Here is a 26,722-nt window from a genome sequence, read left to right as displayed (position 1 = left end):
CGGCTGCGGCCGCAGCCCTAGCAACGGGACGCGCGAGGCGGGCCGCACCACCCGCTCACACCGAGAGGGGGTTTTAGAGCAAAAAAAAAGCGGGTTCGGACGTTTCTCGGCGCCTTTTCCCCCCGCCGTCCGTGTGGTAGAGGCCGGAAGGGGCGCGGCGGGCGCCATGGCGGCGGCGGGGCCCCTGGCGCTGGTGACCAGCTGCGCCCGCGGCTTCGCGGCCCAGGAGCTCGTCAGACGTGAGTAGGGCCCGGCCGCGACGCCGCACGACCTAGGGAGGGAATAAATAAGATAATGAAGGAATAAATGTGTCAGTGAGGGGATAAACTGGTGTGCGGAGAAGGGTTGAGAGGCTGGTGAAGGGCCTGGGGCAGCAGGCCTGTGAGGAGAGGCTGAGGGGACACCTCATTGCTCTCTGCAACTGACTAAGGGGAGGGTGTGGGGAGCTGGGATCGGCCTCTTCTCACAGGTAATGAGGGATAAGACCCGAGGGAATGGCCTCAAGTTGCACCAGGGGAGGTTCAGGTTGGAAATGAGGAGACATTTCTGCTCAGAAAGAGCACTCAGGCGTTGGGATGGGCTGCCCAGGGAGGTGGTGGAGTCCCCGTCCCTGGGGGTGTTCAGGGAAAGGTTGGACGTGGTGCTTGGGGACATGGTTTGGTGGTGACATTGGTGGCAGGGGGGTGGTTGGACCCAGTGATCCTGGAGGGCTTTTCCAACCCTAATGATTCTGTGACACCGTCACTGCAGGAGGGAGGAGAAATGAAACCCCACAGCCTCAGCTGTTTTGGTGTGAGCCAGCCACTGTCTCGAGTGTCTGAACCCTGCTTAGCATCACAGAATCATTAAGGTCAGAAAAGTTGTCCAACCATCCCCCTACCATGATCACCCACAAGCCACATCCCTAAAACCTGGCCTAAACCAGAGCATCTCACAACTGAACAAACATGTTTGTACAATAGCAGATGTACATTAAAAAAATAACAGCTTGGCTAGACCCTAAGCCCCGCTGTTAGCTGTTCTGGGCATCCACAGCACAAAAGCAGCCTCATATTCCTCCAGGACACTCCAGGTGGCCACTAGAGCAAGACAGGGCAGTGGAGTGACAGCAGCAGCTCAGGACTGTGGGCACAGCAACATAAAAGCAGGCCATGCACAGTCCCATTGATTTCACCTTTCCAACTACAAAGTGACTGGAGAATATCTCAGACCTTCAGTGCTGGAGAACTTTCTAAAGCTCCTGCTGGGTCTGAGCACTTGCTTAGGTTCTCTTTGATGCATTTGGCCATTTGTCAGCACAGAGAAAGGGAAAGTTAAAGCAGCCTCTCTGCAGTTGAGAAAACTGCAGATTGCGCTTACCCCATGTAGAGTGACTACATTCATACAGTGGGAAGTGGTTTTCTTGAGACCCGGTTCCCCTTTTTATGGCTTGGAAAAGGGAACGCTGGTAAGACCTAATAGTAGAGAAAACTTTGGTGGAATTTTTAGTAATTCTAAAAATCAGGGGCATTCCAGGAAGAAGTGTTCAGATCTTGGTGGTTTTGCCATTACAATTTGTTAGTACAGTCCTGCTTTTTAGGGAGCTGGCACAAGCTCTTTGATGTGCACACTGAGGTACCTAACTTGAACAGCTTCAGTGCACACAAACTTTTTTTTCTCCTGCTTTTCCAGTGATATCTTGCTTAGGAGCACAGTAAAGGGGCTTCCCCCAGGGACATAAGCACAGTAAGCTATAAAACATCTAAGAATATGTTGATGAAGATATATGGCCATGGCTGACAACAGTAGACTGGGTGGGCTGAAAGGTTTTGGTGGGTTAGAACAAAATGCTGGCACAATTCTCAGTGCTTGTGCCTTCACAGCATCAGTGTCACGCCAGCTTAAAGGCATTACGAGATGGTTTGGCTCAGGGCTGAGAACAGGAATCTTATATTAGCACCTCTGAAGCAATTCAGTGTTTGATATGCAATATTTTTGGTTAAATATGATACTAAATACTGTACTGCCTGGTAAGGTCCATGTCATAGCAGTGGGATTGGGGTCTACAACATGACACAAAGATCTTACCTCTGTGGTCACCGCTGTTGCTGCTGTGTTCCTGGACTTCCCTGGTACATGCTCTTTGTAGGCAAACCTGGTTTTATAAGTAGAAAGAAGCTGCTTAGAGGCTTTGCTGCTCAGAGGTATGCAAGAACTGAATTCTCCTGATGAGTGCCAGAAGTTTCTGCACTAATTGCGAGGCTTTTCCCTCCATTTTAATCCTTTTAAGTAGAAAATGGCTCGAGGAAGAGAGTATTATGGTACATTTGCTAGATACGTTTTTACCCTTTCAAGCTTCTATGGGATACCTTGAATGCTTTATTTCATGGCATACTGTGGCAAACCCAATCTATAGAACACACAGGATAGGATTGGCCCTTACCAGATAAATTATTAAGATACCAAATAAGTATTTTTGTTTTTACTAAAAAAACACTGTCAGACAAATACTGTTTTACAGAACCGATGTCATCTTCCACTTTTCTTTTTGACTATTTACCTCTCCTTCCCTCCCCCAGCAGAACACAGGGTGAGCACACATTGGAGGTCACTTTACTCCTTGTGTAACTTGCAGGAGCATTTCGCATGGTGTATTCCACCAGGTGGCTCTCAAGGCCCAGAATGCAAGAACTTGGTGTACCTACCAGCTGAGAGGACTGGGATCACTTGGGGCACAGCAGAAAAGCAGTTGTGGTCTTGCATCTGTTCAATCTAAAGACCACTAGGAAGAGTGATCAATACTTAAATCTGCTTGGGAAAGAATATCTGAAAAAAATGCAATGGTTCTAAAAAGATAGCCCTAACCCAGTGACCTTAAACACAAAATGGCAGAAGAGCATAAGTACCAGCTGGATGTCAGAACAGGGAAAACTGCAACAAAAGGCATGAGATCTGCATGTGACTCTGCATTCTGCTTCTCTGAGAAGTTTTCTGGTCTCTTAATGGTCCTTTTAAGGAAGTAATTAATTGCTGCCCTACTCTTCCAGAATACACAAGCCTCTGTTACAAAAAAGGGATGGATATGTGAATTTTTAGTTTAACACTGTCCTCTTCCTTGTCTTCTAAACCATTTAATTTACAAAGCCTACATGCAAGCCCATGAAATTAAAAGTCATCAAGTTTAAATCAGTAAAATGAAATGAGCAAACATTTACATAATGAGCTGAAATTCATTTCCAAAGTATATATCAGAATTTTTTTCTGATTAAAAATGACGGATACTTGCGAGTAAGGAAGGGGGCACGACTAATGAGCTTCCTGGAAAGCCAGAAGGTGGTGACTGACAGCCTGGAAGCAAAAGCATCTTCTTCGGACAGAAAGGTGGAAGTCCATTGATCTGTACTGTACCAGTCACTCCAGCACTGGACTGAGGCACAGACTGACCCTGTGCCAGCTGCGGCCTTGCTCCCAAATGGTTTGGGGCTGGAGGGTGAGCAGAGTCACGAAGCAGAGTAACATGCTGCACATTGCAGTGGAGGAAGATAGCCATCCACATCCAGCAGAGGTGCTGATCACAGAGAGCTTTTAGAAGTGGGGGACACTGAAATACGTCCTAGTGTTCAGCAGTTACTGGTGAAGTTCCAATAAAAGTTATTTCAGTAAAACAAGTGCCCAGCATTAGCTGTGGAGGTATTTCAGAGAGGATCTTAAACTCTAAATCATGTTTTTAAATGACACTAAGCAATATTCTTTTGTGGCGTGAACTTTTCCATGCATGTTTTTAGTTCTTTAACACCGGTGCCTTTGGAGCCTGTTTCCATGCCTGTCATCCAAACCAGCCTCTCTGCTCCGTGGAAAGGCGAGCTGATTAAGTCAGCCCCGTAGCCTGCCTGCTGTTGTGGTCACCGAGTGACTCAGATGGTTTTCCGAGCTCCTTGGATGGCAAACCACTGACACTTTCAGTGGCTGGGAAGCTTAAAATTAAAAATGAGTAACTCACTGGAGATAAGTTGGACAAGTCACCTCCTTCTGCCGTGTTAATTGTCTGGAAGTTTATTCCTTCTCCAAATAAAGCTCAGTGGAGTTTGTGGAATTTATTGATAAATATTTTCTCAAACTATTCTGGCTGCTTTTTTTTTCCTCCATTAACATACAGACTGTGGGGAAGAAATTCTTGGGATTCCAAGGCAGCAAATACCATCCTTAGGCCTGGTGATATTTACCCTTGACAGCTCAGTTGGAGTTGCAGTGTCCAATACTTTGTAGTCCTTTCTTGGTTGCCCCAAAGCCCCAGACTAGTGGGTCGAAGTGCCTTTTGGGGGAGAGGAGAGCACCGTTCCCAAGCAGCCCCGACTGCAGTTGCTTCCTGCCGCAAGCCATCAGGCTGCAGTGCAGTAATTTGCTACAACCCCACGTGCTGTCCCAGACACAGCGAGCTGGAATCCTTTCAGAAGGGTCCCGCAGCACTTTGAGGTCAGCACACAACATCCAGTTTTACTGGGAGAGAAATTTCACAGGGGGCTGGCAAAATCTTTGGGCAAATGACAGGTAATCAGAGGCACAATGGGATGAAAGGCTGCTTCAGATACACGAGCAGTAGCGTGTGATAGGAAATGGGACATGTCCTCATTCTTCTAGCAGTACTTTGAGACCTAAATTTGTCCATGAACTCCTTTGTAAGAAAAAGATCACTTACAGAGTAGACATGAAAGTTTTTTTTATCAGCTTATGAAAGTCTCTTGCAAGCTCTCCTTTTTGTACTCTTGCTGCAGTGGGTAGCCTGAACAGATCTCCTTTCCTCATGCTGTTTATTTCCCTTTGCCCAAGTCTGACTGCTGATTTTCCAAGGTTCAATCATTCCTGTGGCCACGGAGCATCAGAAGCATGGTTGTACCCCTGAGCTGTCAAACAGAAGGAGCAACAGCTAGAAGTGACTACTGAGATGCTCCATTTTGCTGTTGAAATAGCAAATAGACAAGAAACAACAAAAAAAATCTTTAAAGATTATCAAAACATCCAACCCAAATCAGTAGTCTCATCCATATTTATACAAACAGAAGTTTGGAAGATTATACTGCAGGAGCATAAAGTTCAGAGTCGAGGTTTGTGTAGGATTACCTGAGTGATGTCCCCAGCCAACTAAGGAATTGTCTCAACTCTTTTGAGATAAAAACCTTAAAATCTTTGAAAACTCACTTTTTAAAAAACTCTTCCAATACCCAGATGACTCAGTCAATTTAATGTGATTTACCTACATTACCAAATGCCCATGAGTTTGTTCACCTTGGACAAGATATCCTGCCCCTTCCAGCAAGGTGTGGATGGGACACTCCCCTGCTGGCTGTAATTCAGCTCCACCAGGTGGCTGTCATGCCATGAGCATTCTGCAAAGGCTGCCCTTGGTGTGCTGATAGCAACATTTAGCATTGCACTATCAAAGCACTGCCTTGGATTAATTGTTGAACTCCTACATGGAATTTAATGGGAATTACAAGTGAATTCCAGTCACTTGGTTTATTTTCTCATTAGTTACCTTGAGATTTTGGTCACAGGTAAACAGTTCTTTACATCTGAATGAACATGCAAGGTTTGTTTCTGCTGAAATGAAGCCTTTTATTGTCTCCATACATCCTGTTTACAGGTCGTGAGTTTGAGGCTAACACTTTAAAAGGCATTTCCAGGGGGGAAAAAAAAGCTTACTCTCTCAAGACCTTCTGTACCGTATTTCATTTTTGAAAGCTAGAATTCATCTAAGAGTACTAAACAGTAAGATCAAGTAAGGAATGGAGGTTTATTTTTTTTTTTTTTACATCTTAAATACATATTCATTTAATTATAGCAAGTATGGCTCTGTATCACCGTTGTGCCAAGCTTTGCTAGTTGAATTATATTAAAAAACCAGCATCAAGAAAATAATTTCTCTCATTTTCTTTTATACAGGTATCACAGGAAAAGATGACCTTACTGTGGGTGCTACTACGAGTGGAGGAGTGGATTTCTACCCCTGGACAATAGATAATAAATATTACTCTGCGGATATTCACCTCTGTGTAGTACCAAGCACATTTCTTGTTACTGCAGAAATTGCTGAATCTGTGCAAGCATTTGTGGTGTACTTTGACAGCTCAATAGTAAGATTCTTCTGCTTCATTATATTGCTTTATCTGTATGGTATAGTTGCCTTATGGTGATAACCACAATCTATATTATGTTCATCCTGTGACCTCAATTTCTCTTAGGCTGTTCTATTAATTATCAGTAGATCAAAGGTAAATTGTGCCTTCTAGCAACAGCAGATATTTCCTTCCCTTTTGCTGTTAGACTCCTAAATATACCTTATCCTAAAGATACCTTTAACCACACATCTCAGTACTGTCTCAATAAACCAGAGCAATGAGTATAGTTCATCAGCTACCACAACATCCACTTCAGTGTGGAAGAGGGAATAGCTGGACATCAAACCTGAGATCTGCTTAAAATACTAGTGATCAACATTAAGTGAAAGACTTTCCTGATCTAAATTAGGGTTGCATAAATAACATTAAATAGGAAAGGGAGGTCCAAGGGTAAATCAAGAAGGCTGCTGTATATAAATCAACTTCAGTAGTTAGAACACAAGCATCTTAAACATACCTAATGTGCAGTCTGGTATATTTCCTTACCTCATTGCTGTTTTTCTAGTACTATTAATGATTAAAACTGGTATAAAACTTGTCAAGTATTTGAGGATGTATTCCAAAGATCTTTTCTTTCCTTTAGAAATCTGGACTTGATAGTGTCTCTGAATGGCTTCCTCTGACAGAAGAGTGGCTACCAGAAGTCATGATCCTGGTCTGTAACAGGGTATCTGAAAATGGTACGATATCCGCAGAAATCCAAAACTGACTTCAAGATTTCTTAAAATATCTGGGTGAAAATGGACTTCATATATAAGAGCCAGGGTGTTCTCATGACCAAGAACAGAAGTACTAAACTAGTAGTACTTAAAACTGAATCAGAATTTTACAAGCCTGCTTAAAATGAACTTTGCATATCCCATTCCTAGTATGATAGTGTGCACTGCAAGGTAACTAACAAGGCAGTCTTATTACTGACGTTCGCAATCTAGTGAAGAAAAAGATGACTGAGTTGCTTAACTGTAGTAGAAATTATATATAGGTATTTTTTAATCATTTGGGCATTAAATACACATGGCTGCTTTGGTTCTGTATTAGCACATCTGTGCCTTACAGTTCGCTGTTGTATTAAGGTAACACATTTCAGGTTCAACTCCAGAGTAGTGGAAACCTTCATTCACTTTGAATTATTTAAAAATTATTTGAAATTTTTGAAATTTTTGAAAAATTTGAATTATTAAAAACAATTCAAAGACATTTGATTCTGGGGCTTTTGGAATTAAATTTGAAGCAACTGTAAGACCTAAACCAGCTACTACTTTTTTTCCCCCACCCATACAATCCAGAACAAGCAAACAACTTGGAGGGACTAAAACATAGCTAGAAATTCAACTGTTGGTATTAGTCTCAAATGTGTATGTTTAGAAGGCATTTTTGTTTTCCCCACGTTAGGTGTTAACAGACAGAAAGCTCAGGAATGGTGCATCAAGCATGGCTTTGAACTGGTGGAACTTAGCCCCGAGGAACTGCCAGATGAAGATGGTAGGTACTTGTAATTTTTAGAATGAAAAATACACTAAAATATCCTCTAAACAATTGCAAGGGGCATGATTATTTCTGTGCTACATGATTACAGCACGGAATGCACCCAATTGCTAAGGTTTAGTCTCTGCTATAAGCAGTCAGGAAGTAAAGGAGGAATTTCCTCCAAGACATCACATTTGTCTCCTCCCAACTACAACTACTGGTTTCTTTAGTACCTACATAAAACTAATATCAGCTCCTTTTTCTGGCACTAATCCTAGGATATTGATTGATACATAAAAAGCATTTATATTCCATTTTGAAATCAGTCTCGAAACAAGCAGCAGATAGACTAAGAATTTTCCTGCCCTTATGCATCTTTCTGAAGAAGATTTAAAGCTATTGTACATACAAAGAGAAAATGGAGATTATTCAGTGACATGATGGGCTGAAAAGGGGAGATTATTGAAAAACATTTTAGAAGTGCATGCACTGTTACACAGGAAATAAACCAGTTTCAAAATCACTTGCCTAGCCATACAGTTATAACTTGAGAAAACCCATAAAGCAAAGTCAGTACCGTGATGTTCCACTCTTGAAAAGTGACTCTGCACTTCCTGACAGCCTTATCAGAATTAGCCTTATCTCATCTCAATAATTAAGAAAGTTTCTAAATTTTACCACTACAGAACCAAAAATAAGATAACCAACTCCATTTCCAGTCTAGAGTGGAATAATTCACTAACATTTGCTCCATTTCAAGTTTAGCAAGTACATAGCTGTCACTAAAAATATGTCAAGTGTAAAGGCCTTCTAAAACTCAAGCTCTCCTCTCCACCAAAGAGATAGTTAAATTATAACTGTATCCCAGGTAGGTAAGAACTCCTGCCCCTTTTAAGATGCCTTTCAGTTTAACGCTTTTTAATTTGGGGTGGGAGGGATGCTTATAAATCTGATTTATAGAAAACAGGAAGATCAGGAATTGATACCCATTGAAGTTTTCTTCTGAAGTGCATTTAAAGGAAACATTAGTAACGTTATTTTTCTACTGAGTAAGTGTTGTAAAGAACAAGCTATGCACCATTTAAATAGCATAATCACTTTAGATAATAAGTAATGGGAATAATAACTCAAGGTATTAGTCTCTGGAATATTAAGATACACATTCTCTCCTGCACTTTTTAACATGCTGGTTGATTCACTGTGACTCATGCATGAGAGGAAATGCATTGCTCTCAGTAACATATTTACCTTGTATGCATTCGATATGAATTACAGAAGATAAAATAGATTCAGTAAACATACTGAGCCAGTATCTGTTTGAAAGTTATGACATCCTTGGTATCTTATCCCAAACAAACTGGAACTCTAACTACTCTATCAGTCAATTTTGTGTACTGAGAACAAGAGCTGAGACTCTAGATAATGACCAACACAAGACTAAACATTATCATGGAGGGCAGAGTATTTGATCTAAGGTGTCACAGACAGCTTTAAATTCATTTTTAAAGGCAGTTTCAGTTATTACACTAGTCCCCAAGTCATCCTAGGAGAGCTGATTTTTAAGCAATCACATTTTCCTATCCAAAGGGTTTTTCTTCCCTATTGCTTTGTGAGACCTAAACAAACATGGGAAGCTGACTAAGCCAAGGAAATGGGAAAACTGACTTTATATGAAGTGGTGTCAGATCTATTCAGTAAGTAAGCTGAAGTCCAAACAATGCTTTCCCTAATCTTTGAAGTTACTGTAATTTACAGGATTACTACAACCATTAGTTAGATGTTGCAAAGATAGCTTTTGTATAATAGTTTTAATTTAACAAGCGTTGCACCCTCATCAATGGTTGTCTGAAGTTCTCTACCTTCTGAAGGAATTCTAGAATCTATTTATACTACACAGCATTCTGAAAGATCTGGGGTAACAGAAGTCTTGCTTCTAGCACTGACTTAAAAATTATCTATTACTTTAAAAATTACCTGGAAGTTATTTATTAATGTAGGTCCAAAGCTAAATATTTAAAGCTCCACTCAAAATATAGATTTCTCTATAAAAAATAGAGCTCACAGTTCATAACACTTAGAAGTCTAGACCAAGAGGTGTGGCATTAATCTAGATTTCTTTGGCCTTTCATGAAGCAAAGGCAAGAAATCTGTCTTTGCTAACAGAAGTCCTTTATATCCCTTGGTGTAAGATAGGACAGGTACTCAGTCACACATCATGTTACTTTGCAGCATGTACTGGTGTTTGGTCTAATTACAAGGAATGAAACTTTTTTTTTAGATGACTTTCCGGAGTCCACAGGAGTCAAACGAATTGTGCAAGCCTTGAATGCCAATGTGTGGTCAAACGTAGTCATGAAGACTGGTATGTAATACGGATTCCCACTGTGTGAATTCTGAAGAACATGAAGCCTGGAGGCTTTTAGCAAAACTTTAAGTTTAGCAGCCACAATGCTACTGCAAATGCAGACAGCTACAGCACTCCAACCTTTTACATGGAAATAGGCCTTCCAGGTATCACTTGTTGTCTCTTAATACACAGAGACTTAGAGGCAATGGGTGAAATTTAATCCCATTTCAGTATTTGTTCCTCTATACTTCAACTTGCTCTCAAATGTCTGTTGAAGCTTGTAATACATTAAGTGCACTGCAAGAAGGACTGACTTCCCAGTAGAAATCCCACTTAAGTAAACGGAAACTGCAGAACTTTTTGGAAATAGTACAAAAACCACACAGCCCAGTTTCCTGCAGGTAATTGATTATCAGATGGAGATACAGTTTTGGAAAAATCACTTCACGATTAGACAGTAGAAGAGGAAATGTGTGGCTAGCCCAGAGTTACTACTAGTGTAAATACTTCTGTTTTCTTGAAAGCCTTTAATTACCTTTTTAATTACACAAGTTGTTGCAGGAAATGTAGGAAGATGAAATTTGCGTGTGGTGTTTGGCCTTATATTTCTTGTTTCGGAGTCATCCCACTATCAACCTTCTGATGTCTGCCTGCTCCCTGATGTACAATTTTCCACTGTTGTGGCTTTTTCCTTCCTACATCTTCTTACTGTGTAATGATTTCAAGTGCTGAGAGGTTTTTGTTCTTGTAACTGCAAGATGGTTATTGGGGATTCAGCATAACAAGGATGAGAACTCCTAAACTTTTTTTTAAGGTTGCCTTTTCAGTATTTCTCACACCACATCAGAATGAGGCTAAGATTGGTTCTAATTTACCATAACCGTCGTAAAGAAGCAGGTAGCTATTTGAGATGGCACGAAGTTAATCTTGCTAGTACAAAAACGGTTTTCTTAACATTTGACAGATGTCACATTACAGAAGAACAGAACTTAGTCACATATTCTGTTCTTCATGGGGGGAAATTCCTATGCATCGTTAGCATATCATGTAAAGGTCAAACTCCTTGAAAATCCAGATTTTTTTTTTTATCTCCATGGTACAGAAACCACACAGTGTTGATATGTGTTACTACAAACCCCTCAGGAGGTGAGCTATATTTGGACGTTGTTGCAACCTGACTGCGCTTTCAAAGGGAAGTGGTTGAGCTCATTTTACCTAAAATAGAACTTTTTACAACCTGTAGCATATCTTTTGTTTTCAGCTTCCTCCTGATCCTGGAAACTAGCCACCGTGTAAATAAAACCTTTGCTTTTCTGCTGAGTTACCTCTAACTGCTGACCATTTAGAAGTTATACAGTCACACTTCACGTGAAAGATTTTTCATACAGAATATATGATGTTTGAGTAGCAGGAAAGGTTTATAGCACTGTTAAGTGTAGCCATCCAAAAAGCCAATATTACAGCATTGCCTTACTTCAGCTAAGTGTTTGTATGAGAATTCAGATTAATGGACAGAATAAGAATGATTTTTTTAAGCTATGAGCATTAAAACCACATTAAAGTGTGTTATCCTAAACCCAAGTGCAATTCTTCCGAAGTTTTCAAATACTGCATACCTATTAAGAAAAACTTGATCTTTTGATTTTTTCTCTACCTATTACACATACACTGATCCGTAAGTATTACATATAACATAATTGAATTGTAAACAATTTTATATCATGTAATATTACATAATTTGTGTGTAAATAAAGCAGTTATTGTCTCTATTAAAAGGAAAACAAGCAGTCTTACCTGAGAAGACTTAGAGCGCAATCCCCTTTCCAGTTGGCATAAAGCTTTTTGTTTTCCAGTTCTTGAAGTTCTCTGCAGTCTAAGAATCAGGTGGCTTTCTTCCCTTTCTGTAGGAGAACATCAATAGTTCTTCTGTTAACAACCCTCCTGTCCCCAAAAGCTCATAACACCACTGTTGTTCATAGTTGTCCCAACAAGAACAAACCTAGTTGACCTAGGTGGCAGTAAGAGAAACAACTTACTGCCCTCTGGAAGAGGCTGCTTGCCTGCTTTCCTGCTTAAATATGTGCTTCAGTGATCCCAGCTGAAGCTGGTCACCTAGGGCGGGACCACTCATTAGCCTGGCTCCCTTTACAAAGAATTAGCCCAATTTATTGGGACTATTCAAGCTTAATTGTTTAAACAAATTTTGAATTCCAGCTACTTAGTTCCATTTCTGTATGAATGTCACGTCAGCTGCAGACAGACTATGGCAGAGTAGTAGATAAAGACGGTAGAGAACATTTTGCTACGAAACAAGCATATATGAATTACTAAGCCGTGCTGACAGCAGCAACTGATGGCACCTGTGAAACCCTATAGACTGCATCATAATGGAGCCATCGGCTATTACAATAATTTGAATGAGATAATTTTTGGCTTTGATTCTGTAAGAACACTGTGTAAGACATCACCCACTTCCTGAATTGCACCCAGAAGTTGAAATAACTTTCACATCCAATAAAAAGAGTTTATAGGAAGGGTTTTTTTCAAGGGTGTGACTGGAAGCAAGTGTTGTGTCTGCCACCTCCCTAACCACGGATCGAGAAACAAATAGCTGCTTTTCAGAGATCCCGGCTGTACATTCTAGTACTTTCTAATTAGGACAACATTTTCTAATTACACAGGCTGAGGCTATGTGTATGTGCTCGTGGGGATGGAGACACTGACATTTTTCTGTACAGGATGAACTCAAATTGCAGATACAAAAGAGGTACATGATTAGGTCACTTAATCCACCCCTCTGCCAGTGTGGGAATGTTCTCTCTCAAGTACATTCTGGACTGCAATGTCCAATCTGCCTTCAGATGACTCAGAAATTGGCTAAACACTGATCCTTACTTTTTCCCTAAAGACAACGCTTTGCTCAGCTTGCTGAAACTTTGGGAAGCTACTTTGTTTTGGGTTGCAGGTCCCAATCTTTATCACTCAATTGCCTGTTAATATCTCTGGCAGACTTCAGGGCTTTCAGATTTCTTGCAACTGAACGTTTTTAAGGCGATTCATTCGGCTAGACTGATTCACTTCTTCCCAAACCTTTGGCAAGTGATCTGTAAAAGCAGAAAAACTGTATAGAACAGAGCCAATTGAAACAAATACCTGCCCGGGGGAGGGATAAGGGGGGACAAGAGGACTGGCACAGGACTCACGTTAGCCTAAGAACACAGTGGAGATTATTAAACAGGAAATGAAGTCTTAGTAATTCTCCAACTGAGACATGTTTACATGTTTTCTAGATAGCTGATGGTTTTAGTTACACATTCAGCTCTGCAAAATTTTGTATAAATGGCAAGTAAATTTGGAGCGTGTATAAGAATTACATCATCTCAGCATTTGAATCTAGAGCTTAGTCATTATTGTAATATTAATGTAGACCACATTTCTTTAAAGAAAGTAATATTAATCTTTCTTCTGGCATAAGTTGCTGTTTCCTAGCTATTCGTAGTATAATAACTTAATGTTATTTCTTTTTTAGTTGACTAAAATACTCATATTTTCAGAAAACTCTCCTGAGTCTCCTATGTAACTACAAATATTTACTATTCAAGGCAGAGCCAGCAGAAAACATGGCTTAGCAAAAATCCCAATACCACCTATTGCACATACGTTATTGTTTAAAAACAAAGTTTTAAAAATACAGTTAGCTTAATTTAAAAATACTGTGCCATATCTATCAGATGAAAAAGATGATTGTTTTGTTTCAGGTTTCAATTTACTTTTTTTTTTGAAGTTGGGTTATAAAATACCATTGAAAAACACAGTAGGTTAATGACTGTGGAAAGCCCAAATGAACTCCACGAATTCTGTATTAGATATTTAAAAACTGCCTTTGCCATTGCTGTAGTGCTCTCCTAGTTAGATGATACATGTATAAGCAAAAGCCCTTGATGCATTTCCTGCATTTAACCACAAACTCAGTGCTGCTTCCCATGGGCAGTGAAACCTGGTCCTCTGAGTATCAGTAACAGCAAATGCTCCAGCTGTCTTTTGAAAACTGCCTTGTTTGGAATCAGAAGACATTTGGCAGACCAAATCCTACCAGGGCAGTGATTTCAAATAAAAAGAAAAGAGTTCATCCACATCTCTTGTGGCTTACGGACCTGTTTCCATCTTGTTATTATTTAGCAGTGAATTTGTTAATATAATTACCAAAAAAAAAAAAAAAAAAAAAAAAAGCTTAGAGAATATGAAAAGTTCCTGCTTAAAATATATTTTTAAGTGTACCGATACAGCTTTGTAGGGTATTTTGTGTGTGGACTGTGGGGGTGGGAGTGTGTCTTTCTGAAAGCAATCTTTACCCACCGGTCAGTTGCAGCTCTTGCTATAGTACTGCATCTTCTGTCAAACTAACAGCTGTTTTGTTTCCAGACAGGACCCAGGGTTTTGGCCTTCTCAGTACATTAGCAGGGGCGAACTGTAGCATTGGATCAGAGGAGAACCAAGATACAGAAGTAAACAGTAATTCCTATTTCTTGTTCTTTGCTCTTTCCTGTTGTCGCACTGGGTGTAGTGGTGGTGCCTTTCATTTTTTTCCTCCTTTCTCAAGGGATACTGCACAGCCTATCAGAATTTATTTTAAAGTTGGTTTCTGAAGCCTGAAAAACTGTCTGCATTTTTTTTAAAAGCCCTCCTGAGACAGTTGTTCGTGGTAGCTGTCACCTCGTGGCTGTGAGCTCGCTGTCTTTCAGAACGAGATGCTGTTTCTCATTAATATCCAGGAGCAGTATTTTGTGCAAAACAAAAACTCTCACTTGAAGGTTTTGTTTAAAAAAGTAAGCAAACCTGTCATAGAAAAGCTTCATGTAGTAGCTATGTACGGTGTTGCAAAGGTGTGGCTTTCAATGATACACAGGGTACAGTAGGTAGCAGTTTATGATAAAGAGTAAGATTTTAATGTTAAAAAAGGAAGCACTTGATGTGCTGATGATGCTTTTTAGGGTGCAGTAGTTCCTGTAATATCTATTTGTTTCCCGACAGTCCAGTCCCTCGGCAGCAGACAGAGAAGAGTCCCATTTAGACAACAGAGAAGATGCAGCTAGCACAAACAACTTACAGATTGACAACCACGTAGGTAAGCTCTTTTTCTGCTTGGCAGATGTGTTGGAGCAGGCACCCCTGGCTGGAACGCTCCCAGAAAGCTCCTGGCTTGCTCTCAATGAAAAGTATGGCAAAAATGCCAGAGCCAGTAGAGGCTAATTGTTTGGCATTAAGGTGTTCTCAGTGAGAAAATGGGCCCAACTTTAGACAGGATAGGGCCCCTGCAGCTAAGGTCTGCCAGCAGTACCGCTGATTGGAAACATTCAGATCTGAATTTGTGAAATTTCCCAATGAGGATATTCTTTCTATTCAGAAACATCTTTATAAGAATAAATGTTTAAGCTTGGAGAGAAAAATAATTACAATTTGACACCCTACAGCCTCATTCAGCAGGAAGCACGCTCTACATGGGTCCATCCTAAATGGATCATTTTATATTAAAGCAAGAAACCTTAAATACTGGCTGAATTCAAAGATGCTACTGCAATATAACATACCCAAATTAGTTACCACTGCAGCGGTGCCATAAGTTGTCTTTCTGAACAATCAGTAAATTAAATGTTTCTTTCCCTCTGGGGGGTCAGAGAGGGGGTACGAATGGGATATGCAGATGGCGTAGTACTGTTTTTATCAGATTGCTTTTATGCTTACTGACAAAACAGAATAATTTACCTAGAACAAACCTATGTGCATTTATTTTAGATCCCATGTTAGATACGGACATTCAAGAGCTAGCCAACCTAACCACGAGAGAAGGTGACCTGGAGAACTTTGAAAGGCTGTTTTCAAAGTTGAAAGAAATGAAAGGTATGTACTGGGGAGAGTTACCAGCTCGCCTATTTTAATCAATCAAAGGCATGAAAGCCAGTGCGTGAGGTTGGAAGGTTGTACAAATCCTTCTGCTGCCTGAGGTATTGTACAAGTAGCTGATCTTTTCATTAATTTGTCCATCATCTTAATAATGCTTTTGAAATTTGATATTGCTCAGCTGACTGCTATCACACAGTTCTAGTCCACCGTGAATTAACATTACACAGTTTTCTATCCAAGAAACTGTAGCAGAACCTTTATTCTAGCTCTACAACTGTGTGCCAGACTTGCAGTTTAAAGGTACAAACATTTGAAACGAAATCCAGTGTGCTCAGAAGCATTGGCTTTCTGGTCTTTGCAAGTTGCAATAGCACCTACTAAATACGCTTCCTTTTATATAAACTTAAATGAATTTCTTTGTAGTCCCCTAAAAATAACTGCTGTGGGCATTTCTCTGCCTGCTTGCTCCTGAGCGTGACAGCCTAAGTCATGTTCTTTTCCACAGAAAAAGCTGCAACATTGCCACATGAACAAAGAAAACTACACGCGGAAAAGGTGAGATTTTTGAAATTCACATTGAAATTATTAAAAATGGAGTTATCCTTTCTGAGCTCTGAACTGCTAAACCTTCAGTCACTTGAGGGGAATTTTTCCCATTTTTTCATTGTTAGGTGGCCAAAGCATTCTGGATGGCAATTGGAGGAGACAGAGATGAAATTGAAGGTCTCTCCTCAGACGAAGAAAACTAAGTTCTTCTGTAGCCGTAAGCGACAGAGCGATCCTAAAAGAGTGATCTTTTCCTGCAATGAGTGTTTATTGCAAATAGCCCCATTTAGCTGTAATTGCTCTCTTTGGTTAAGGGATTCTCCGTAATCATTGTATTAAGTAACACATTCCACAACACCTAATGGTTAGAGTGGTTTTGTCTGAGCGTTCATTCCCTCTCTGAGAGTTTTAGAAGACAACGGATGGAGTTAGAGGAAATAATAAGTTAGTTTACATTTTTCAAATTAACATTTTTATTGTTTCCTCTTTTGAGTTTAAATAAACAAATTTACAACCAGTTATCTTTCTACATATGGCTAGTGGTTGTTAAATGAGTACTTCATTCTAAATTCAACATTTTAGATGTAGGCCTGTTTGATGTTTTTATGTAGCTTTATAGCTGACTTACTAGTTAAAACAAACCAGATTTATATGAGCCATGAAGAGAAAGTTGGTGAATTGTGCCCTATTGTGAGCTGCTATGCCAAGTCTGCGAGGTTAATCCTGCTGAGTGCCAAAGCTATTAGAAATGGCCCATAGGCTTTGAATTCTATTTGCGTTTGTAAGTATGTGGTCCTTCCGTGAAAACTCAGGTGTCGTGCCACGCTCCCTGGGTTTCCACTAGAAACTAAATTTGAGATTAAATGCAAGACAGATTTTTGCTGTTGTTCCAGGGGTGAAGTTCCCTGCCCAAACCGTCTGCAATGCTTGGCCTCCAAGGCCTGGGAGAATGCGCAGACCTCCTGCTGGTGAATTCTAGCCTAAATATCTAAAGAGAGAAGCTGTGATTTCAAACACCCCACACTGGCACCTGGTGCATTTATTACAGACTTGTGCACCTGTATATTAATTAGAAGGTGCCAGAGTGCAAGTCTCAAATTGCTGCTTGATGTTATCAAGGACTAGAAAAATTCCTTCATCCTCAGAATCGGTAATATTGCCATCTTCTACATGGCCACATAGTGAGAATTACTGGAGAATGTAAATGAACGTGGCTTTAGGAAAACAAGAAGGAAGGCAAAGGTCAGTGAGGAAGAGAGAAGAGAAAAGGCAGGTGCCACATCTCCTTTTCTACTACAGTCAGCTGTCAGACACAGCCAGCAGATCAATGGAAGGAGGCAGCCAGCAGATTCCCGGCTGAAGAACCAGACTAGTCAGATGTACCACGTGAAATGGCAGGTATTTTCCCCAAGAACATGTCCTTATCAATCGGCAAATAGGCAGTGTTCAGCAATTTTATTTTGAAATTTTGAAATTAGCTTTTCCAGAGTCTCTTTTTTCATGTTAGTAAATTTAGTGAGTCTTGAACCACTGGCTTTCCATAAATTATTTGACAGCTTTAAATTCTGAAAGCACTTTCACAGTGGTTCTTGACATTCGCTGCCTGTTCTTTTAAGATTAAGCAAAGCGAAAATAATAGGATCCTTCGAATGCTGTAAATCATGTCCTGGGTAAAATCTGAAGTGTTTTCAACTCTAAGGAATAGAAACAATGCCTTCCTAGTAGCCTCAAAAACTATATACAGACTGAGCCACAGTAAAACACATATTTTTAAGAAGAAATGCTCCTTTTACAGGGACACACATTGGCATTCAAGGAACCACACCTGCCCGCACCACCTCTTCCCATCTGCCAGACCTTGCCCTGACTTTGCCATCTCCTCCCATTTGCTCCTGGTTTGTTTGTTTGTTTTTTCCCCAACACAGAGAGCTGTAATAAAGAACTGAAGGTGGTTCCTTCCAAGTAGGGAACAGTTTTCTGTTTGCTTCTTGGTAGCTGAAGTTTTTTTTTTCCTTTCTAAATAGCTGTTGTGCAATAGAGATAAGTGGCAAAAGTGCAGAGTAAATTAATTGAACACAGTGAAGAACATAATACACTTGAATACTTTATAAAATTCAGTTTTTTATACATGTGATATAACTGTGATAGTTTATTTACATTGAATAAAATGATAAAAAATAAATTTTAAATTCTTTCCTGCCTGTTTACAATGTACAAGCAGATAAATTCCCATAAATGATGCCTTATTCCAGGGTCAGAGTTACCAGTCTGGGCACACTCAGCCTGCTACAAATAGGAGTGATCGTGATGAGAACAAGTATTTGAAAGCACAGAGCACGTGGTGACAGCACAAGCAAGCTTGATTTAATCAGAAGTACTCTGGTATAGTAGGAGGTAGGTCTGATGGCCACCATCCCCTAGGGAAGGCATCCTTATTGCTTCTAAGATTGGCAAAACATTTGTACAGATAGTATTTTAATGCAGATTTAACATGCTATGCACTGTTTGAAATGTTGTTGTAAATGTCTCATTAGTAGATGCTTTCTGTGCTTTAAAAAAGCACTATTTATTCATCAAGGTAGGAGGTGTGGCTGAGAGGTGCTGGGAACTAGTTTTAACGATCTGTAAAGATTATTGTGTTGTATTTTTAAAGTTTACTTTGCTGGTAACTTAGGTTTTTCTTTCTGGAGAAGCTTTGCTTCTGGCTACAGACTTTCTTTACAAAATAGTTATTACAGAAATGAATAAAAGGGGCATTAGTAGAAATGCAAACCTGAAAGTTTTTGCGTCTTAGTTTCTCTTTGTATGCTGCTGCATTGTTTAGCAATAGCAGAGGAATTCCTGTCTTGGTTTTACATCCCTGGAACAGTTTTGAAGCTGACTTTCCCAGGTGTTGGTACTCCACTGCTGAGCAAGGCTCTGCAACAGCTCTGCGGTCCTGCCACGTGCCACAGTTGAGGTAATGCACTGTGGCTAGATGAAGCAGCTTGTCCTAGGTAAGGATGGTCACAAAAGCATTTAGATATACAGTGAATTATTTTTAGGATGTGATTCTGGAGAACACAACGATGCTTCAGTGCAAATGGGAAGGATCAGTTTCTGTCTGTGGTCTTTGTAAGAAAGCTCAAAGGAAAGCGATCGCATCTGTTAGCAAAGAGCACTTTAAGAGGTTACAGCAAACACTCTGAAGGCTGTGGAAGATTAGTTTAAACTAAAAGGAACTGATTAAATTGCAATGCCATCGTTAGCCATGGCACAATTATCAACTGAATCTCATGAAAACACAGCATAACGAGTTGAACTTTGAAGGCTCCATCAGCCTGCACGGTGCCTGTTTGAGCGCCTCTGGGTAGTTTTCCTTGGAGGTGCAGAGCTGTCATGTGAGGGGTGGCAAGGGAGCAACAGCATGGGGACGTGCCCAACAGGCAGTGTGTGAAAGGCAGCGAGGAAATCAAACAGCATCGTAACGTTGGCTTCCTATTGCTCCACTCTGGAGGCAGCTGTGACCCTGCAAACACGTGCACTGCCTTTGGCAAGGAGCCGTGCTCCAGGAAAGGTTTGCAGAACGCCTTTCTCTTCCTGAGCCATGCTCTGCAGACCACTGCTGTTGGTTTAACCCGGCGGCCTTCGATTTGATTTAGTGCATTTCAGACAGATTTTATCTCGGTGCTCGGAAAGCAGCCTCCCCCCCTCCAAAGTTAGCAGACACAGCGCTCTGTTGGGAAGCCAATTCTCCACGTGCACAGAAGTCCAATCCCTCACAAAACAGCCAGCGAGGACCCAGCTTCCTGCAGAACCCGGGGAGGAGACGCAGAGAAGGGAATGAAACCTGAACAGAATCACAAGTCTAACATCAGAGCCCCCCGGTCCCTTTGCTTCAGGGTAAGCAATCTGCTGTTACGGGCTGGTGGTGAGGCGTAGCCCTACAAACAGGGCTGCTGTCCTGACCAAGGTCTAGGATTACACTTGCGAGAGGACTTCCCTTGGCAGATAACTGTTGGTTACCCAACTTTCTTCTGAACTGAAACCTCCAGGGAATGTTGATTCACTTTTTTTTTTTTTTTTTTTTGAAGGGGGGTTGCGCTAAATCTTTGTTTTTTTTTTTTTTTTTTGTTGTTTATTATCAAACCTGTATTTTGCTCCAGCTCCCTTTTATCAGCACAAACCAGTTTTTGATACTGAAATCCGTGATATATTCAGGTGACAACTAGCAGAACTCACAGCTCCGAACTGGTTTACTACATCACATTTTGGCAAGCCTACTATAAAACCTGGACAAGACCCTTTTATTACCACATTGTTGGAAGAGAGAGTGGAAAAAGTATTCTCGTAAATCCTCTGTCAGGAAAAACAACAACAAAAAAATCTGAATTTCAGTGAAACCCTAGGAGGAACATAAGGAGTTCACAGACTTAGATCATAGTGTGCCTTGGCTTTGTCAGGAACGCTATTTGGAGAATGCCCTCTCTGAGGCTGGCTCGGTGCCAGCGTGAACGTACCTCGCTCCCCAGCCTGGCTCCTGCTGAAATAACCGCTTCACTCAGCAGGTCACAGCCCAGGCCCACCTCTAGGTGCAGCCTGGTACTGACAGCATCAGGGACACATCCACGGCATCCAGCTCGCTCAGGCTGGGTGCGAAGGACTCTACCCAGGTGGAGTTTGGCTGCTGTTTAATTTCTGGCTATGGTGATTGCTGAAGATGCTCTCCTTGAGTAGCAGCAGCAGCATTGCTGCAAAGAGACCATGGGCCTGAGAAACCTGTTATAGCAAGGGGAAACAGCCAAAAATACTTCTTAGGAGGTCAAAACTTCACCTAGGAACATAATGCAGCCATGCAGCAGCTTATATGGGATAGGTGGACTAGGTGGGATAGCTACCTCTGACTCCTCCAGCAATTCAACAATAAATCCTTTGAGCCGCAGTGCTCCACTTCTACTCGCCTTTGAAACCCATTAGTTAAAAGAACTTGTTGCATTTTTTTAAGCAATGCTATTTCTGGCTTTAAATACACGAACAAACTGCCCAAAGAAAGACGACCTTACCTGTAACCGAGAGCCTGTGCGCACTGCTGGAAGCATCCATTGTCACACCTAAGGACACTGCTGGCTCTGTATTGTGTGGTTTCAAAACTCCAAATGCTTTCAGTTTCTGTCCTTAGATATATGTTTACAGTATCCTTGTTTGCTCGTGAGCCTCAGTTTTCAAATCAAAGTTTATTAAAATGTCAAAAATAGAACTTACAGTTTCACATATGAAATAAGAGGGCATACATAGTACAGGTCTTTAGTAACAAAATAGGTGAATAATGCTTAACAAGCTAAAGCATGTAGGTGACACCACCGGTCATTAACATACAATCTCAGGTTAAGAAGATCTAAACACTACTGCATACATGCTCATACATAGCTATCGAAGGGGGAATAGTTCCATCAAGAGTGAAGGAAGTAGGCTGCCTCCTTTGGGAGAGTGAACTGGATGCATCTCAGCAGCAGAGACCGGTGCAGATCCTCTAATATCCGCATACCGGAGGAAACATAAGATGAACCAAAACGTTTATGGAATAGCATGTTATTTTCTTTTTAAAGCCTCATTAATCTGAAAAGACCTGAAGACCACAATTCAAGGGCCCCTCCGGGAACCTGACTTATTGCTAAAAATACAACAGCGACTCGGGCAAAGACTCCTGCTGGAGGAGTCCTTATTTTGCTTCGTGTGCCAGGGCTTGTTGCTCAGCTCTGAGATGAGTCTCCTGTGCTCACGTCAGGAACTGCCTAATTTCTAGCAATCACCAGAAAGGGACATATGAAGGATTTAATATCTGAATCCTTTATCGCCCTTTCTGTTAAATATTTGATTCATCTGAATATTCAAGAAAGACAACATAAATACAAGCATGTACATAATAAAAAAACATATACTGAATTTCTTAACCATACCGCTCAATCAGCTACTATATAGCGACTAATTATTTCTCGTTCTAGCTTACCAGCTTATTCGTGATATTCCATTCCTCCTACCTATCCAGTACCTTAGAGAACTAGGAAAGCTCATGGATGTTTTGCGATACGGCTGAAGTCCTTCACTGAGCTGGGTTCTTCTCGTTCCTCGTGCTTTTTCTAGTTAGGAAGTAGCACAAGGCGGGGATGCCAATACTTGCTGCTTGAGCTGGAGTCCTGAATATTCTTCAACCTGGAAGGGAGTCCTCTGCACGCTTCAAAGCATGTTGATCCTTTAGGGGAGGGGAAACTGATTTGCTTACTGCTTTCTCAAAGGTTACCCCCCAACCTGCTCATGGTAACCAGAGCTTTGAGGAAATGTCACACAATCAGATTTCTCCATCTCTGTACAAACGCATGCTGATTCCTGACAATTAAATCAAATGGATAGCACTGGATTACTTCTAAGACAAGCTTAACACAAAATACACACTGCAATTCAGTTCAATACATTAATAATAATAAAAAAAAAATCACCACAGTCATATAAAACCACAAGGCCATCAATATCATCTGCCAGCAGCCAGGCCCTTGTGTATGGCTACACCAATTAAAAAGAGTCAAAGTTCCTGCTAGTGACTCTCTACTAGTAACAAAAATGTATGAAATCCTGGTAAAACTAGCCAAGACTACCACTAAATGAGAAGATATTCCAGTACAGTCGTGTAATCTAAGCTAGGGCATGGCTGATTGCATACATTTGTGCTACATATCAAAGCTACTTTAATAAAGTTTTAGAAAGAAAAGTAAAATCAAGAATTAGCCACGTGTACCTCCGGGGCACCGCTGCCTCCAACAAGCTGCAGCCGAGTGCTACCTCCTCCCTTCCTTAGTGTCCGTACGGATGGTGATTAAGCACACTTCAGACCTGGCAGGGGAATTAATTTACTTTCTTCTGTACAACTCACCTCAACTGCGCAACTACAAGGAAACAACCGAAACGTCCCTTGGATCACACCCTCCCCAGCCTTTATCTTCTCATTGCGTGGGGCAGGACTTTCCATTTGCCTTTATAAGGTAACGCCAGAAAGCAGAAAGCTTTTATGAATTAGTGAGAAGGCAAAGGGGAGGAGAGGAAATTAATACTTGAGTGAAGATAACCTCTCTATTTTATCTAAAGGTACTGCTGGACTGGCTTGCATTTTTCATCTGAGGCCATTTTCCTTAAGGGATGATGAAGTGAGATTAACCAAAGGTTTTATCCATCATCCGAATCCTGTTTCAAAAGGCATCTATTGGCAGCGGGTGGTGATTCACTATCTGTTATCAAACAAAAGCTGCAAGTCTGGTCAGAGAGGAAACCCAGCTCCAGTCCTGATGGGCAGAGGCAGCGATTCTGCGTGCGGACCTGGAGCCAAAGCCAGGTTACTGCAGCTTGCGGCCTCCAGGTTGGGCTGGGTTCCTGCACAGCCACCACCTGTAACGAGCTTTCTGAGCCTTGAATTTATGATGCTAGTTCTGGTGCTAATGCACAAGACACCAGAGTCCAACCTCCTCCGTGATCATGGAGATAAAGAATAAAATAAAGCAGAAGTGACTTAACGCCACTCAGGGAAGGAATCCTGGGGCCATTTTTAGAGTTTTTTTCTCCTCTCTCACTAGAACAGCAAGTCAAATATTTCCACAGCAGTTTGCATAAATTTGTTTGCAACTCTGTTAGAAAACTGCATCTGAAAGTACGTGCCTAACCAACCCACAAGGACAGACAGACCGACTTCAGTGGCTAGAGAACACTATTTTATACAATGCTCTTATTGCACAAGTCCATGCAATCAGAGATGGAACTAAAAAAAATCAGACACATTGCAAAAACTAAAAAAGGGAAGAAAAAAATCCTAGAAAACCTCCAGCGCTATGCCACAAGCCACGCTGAGCACACAGTGAAAGCTCCAAAGTCCTGCAGGAGGCTGCAGATAAGTGCCTGCGTTGTCCCTGCATCATTTGGCCCACCACTGAAAGGCTTCCCCAGATTTTACATTTCACATACAAATTGTTATTTCTCACTTCTGGAGGAAAACTCTCCTCTAAAGCCTCCCCCATGTGCCTGGGAAAGTGGCCAGGGGGCTCCTGGTGGTCTCTGTGCCCAGCGCAGCTGCGGCCAGAAGCGCCAGGTGTTGGAACCCGAGCAGTGGGGCTGTTGCAGGGTGGTTTCAGAGGAACAAGCACATCCCAAAAGCCTCTCCCTACAGACACGGAAGCTGCTGGTGAGTGTCTGGGGTCGCACAAGTCCCTTCCCCACCGGGGAGCAGGGCTCTAGCATGCAGAGAAACTTCCACCGGGCTCAGCAGGGCCGCTCGTGGTCACACCTGGGAGCCTGAAACTGTGCAGGATGAAAATTAACACAAACCACCGTAATGTCCCTCACAGCCTGGCCTTCCCAGAGCCAGATCTTGTGGCTCTGCCTTGTGGATATAGAAGGAACAAAAAAATAAAAAAGATTTCCATAGGAAACTGATTATCGCTTTCTCCCCTCCCCCTTCCATTTTGGCACAAAGGCGCACGATGTTCAACAGAGATAAAGGAACAGATCATTGGGTAGCACTGACAAAGCTCTGACACTTATTTGGCAAATCTGGACCATAAAAACAAGTGCTAAGGTTGTTTTTTTTTTCCAGTTGTGGAAGTTGTTTGCCATGACAGTTGCTACAGGGAAAAAAATACTGAACAGTCTGGAGCATGTATATTTAAAACGAACATTTTATAATACAGGTAAATACACTCTCCCAATTTCTCCAGGCAAAACCCCATCTCAGAGCAATTTAACCAGGTGAAATATGTTTTTTAACTGAGTTTTTGTGTGTCTGAGATGCCCTGATTTGTGCATGGTCATAGTGACAGCGTGGGATGACCTACTGAACTGTGTTTTCTGACAATGGCAGCAGGGGCCCCTTCACTCCCGTCTCTCGAGCAGACCTGGACACCGAATTCACTCCGCCCCTAAGACTTCAGAAGTGGCAGATACCATTCAACATACTGAGAAAATAGAATACAAACTTTCTGTAGTTAATGTAAATAGACTGCACAATAACAAAGGCTTAACTTATCCAGCAAGAGCTGCCCACATCACAAAAGTCTGTCTGTGAGCAGCTCTAGTCGAAAGTTGCTGCAGCAATACCAGAAGGAGCCTTAACTCAGGCCTTTTGCTTCATGTAAATCCAGTCTGAGGCACTCGGGGCATCAGCTGCATCTCTTGGGCACGAAGCAAGGCTCTGCCTCCTTGTTACTGGTCCAGCATAGGAAACTCTTTCCTTTTGGGAGCATCTCTGGAGGAAATTGCTCTTGCATGTGCTTTAAATGTTTTTTCCCCCCCTCCTGCTGTAATTGCAGGGAGAACAGGTGTCCTCGGATGGATGGAGAGTGTAACACACAAGCAAGAGTCACCCCAAAGTCCCGCCGTACCTGGCTTTTCTGAGATGCTGCAAGACCCGAGGCTGGAGGTGTGCGAGGCAAAGGGAAAGTTCCCTCCCGGCCGGCTGGTGCCAGCGGCACGGCACAGCTGGAGGCAGAGCACTGGCTTCTCTCCGCTGAAACCAAGTCCATTTTTTCATCATGATAAGCTTCAGCTTCATGCTAACTGCAATGGCCCATAGCATTGTAACCAAAGTGCTAACAGGTTCAGTGGAAGTGGCTTAAATGGGTCTTTAAGTTTCATTAAAAAAAAATAATAATAATAAAAGAAACAAAACAAAGACAACCCACTTTTTAGCAGATCCTTTTCCTTATCACTTCAGTAACTGGGAGATTGTTTTCTATGCCTTTTGCTAAGGGTTAAGCCAATTCCATTTTCCAGTCCTTGCTCCCCCCGCCCGCCCCCAGGAGCTATTTCCTTAGGAGACGCTGGAGCAGCGGATGCTGGGGGAGCCCATCTGGGTGAGCACCTTGTCCAGCCACTGCAGGGGACCGTTGAGGTGCAGCTCGATCCAGCAGGGAGTGCTGGTCACAGTCTGCCGCCTGCGAGAAAGAAGGGGTGGGGGAGAGAGAGAGGAAAAATGAACACAAATGTGACTTACAAAACTTCACAAATGTGAAAAGGTTTTACAGCTACCGAAGCATTCTTTCCTGCTTAGACAATAGTCTTGCATGCGGGGCCAAAGGAATGTCTCTCTCCTCTTTAACATGCTCCTGGCCTATGCTGCCGGCTTCTTCAACACCCGATCTTTTCTCTTTACATCTCTTATCTCAAAGGAAAAACTCCCTCTATGATCTATTCGCTCCCCAGATTTCTGCCAACAGGCAGCATCTGACTCCCTGAAGAGAAAGGAGGGCTTTTATCTGAGCAACACTCCAGTTTTATTTCGCAGGCCTCGCGC

General features: G+C 41.8%; 2 protein-coding genes across 3 annotated transcripts in view; one reads left to right on the top strand and one right to left on the bottom strand.

Moving 5' to 3' along the window:
* The first annotated feature begins 137 nt into the window (after positions 1-137).
* Positions 138-19,195, top strand: AAGAB (alpha and gamma adaptin binding protein). The gene is made up of 10 exons (XM_032194789.1): positions 138-239; positions 5,920-6,110; positions 6,739-6,835; positions 7,548-7,637; positions 9,901-9,984; positions 14,392-14,474; positions 15,001-15,094; positions 15,763-15,867; positions 16,376-16,425; positions 16,542-19,195. The coding sequence occupies exons 1-10, from the start codon at positions 167-169 to the stop codon at positions 16,617-16,619; spliced, it is 945 nt and encodes a 314-aa protein (XP_032050680.1). The 5' UTR covers positions 138-166; the 3' UTR covers positions 16,620-19,195.
* A 2,678-nt stretch (positions 19,196-21,873) lies between these two features.
* The window catches only part of SMAD3 (SMAD family member 3), a 72,866-nt gene continuing 68,017 nt past the window's right edge, over positions 21,874-26,722 (bottom strand). For both annotated transcript variants that reach the window (XM_032194743.1, XM_032194744.1), the window contains exon 9: positions 21,874-26,363. In XM_032194743.1, coding sequence (XP_032050634.1) covers positions 26,240-26,363 — 124 coding nt within the window. In that variant the 3' untranslated portion in view covers positions 21,874-26,239. The remainder of the gene's footprint in view (positions 26,364-26,722) is intronic.

Source organism: Aythya fuligula, chromosome 11, assembly GCF_009819795.1.
Source record: "Aythya fuligula isolate bAytFul2 chromosome 11, bAytFul2.pri, whole genome shotgun sequence".
NCBI lineage: Eukaryota > Metazoa > Chordata > Aves > Anseriformes > Anatidae > Aythya > Aythya fuligula.
The sequence above is the reverse complement of the archived record's forward strand: the minus strand, read 5'-3'. Positions and strand labels throughout refer to the sequence as shown.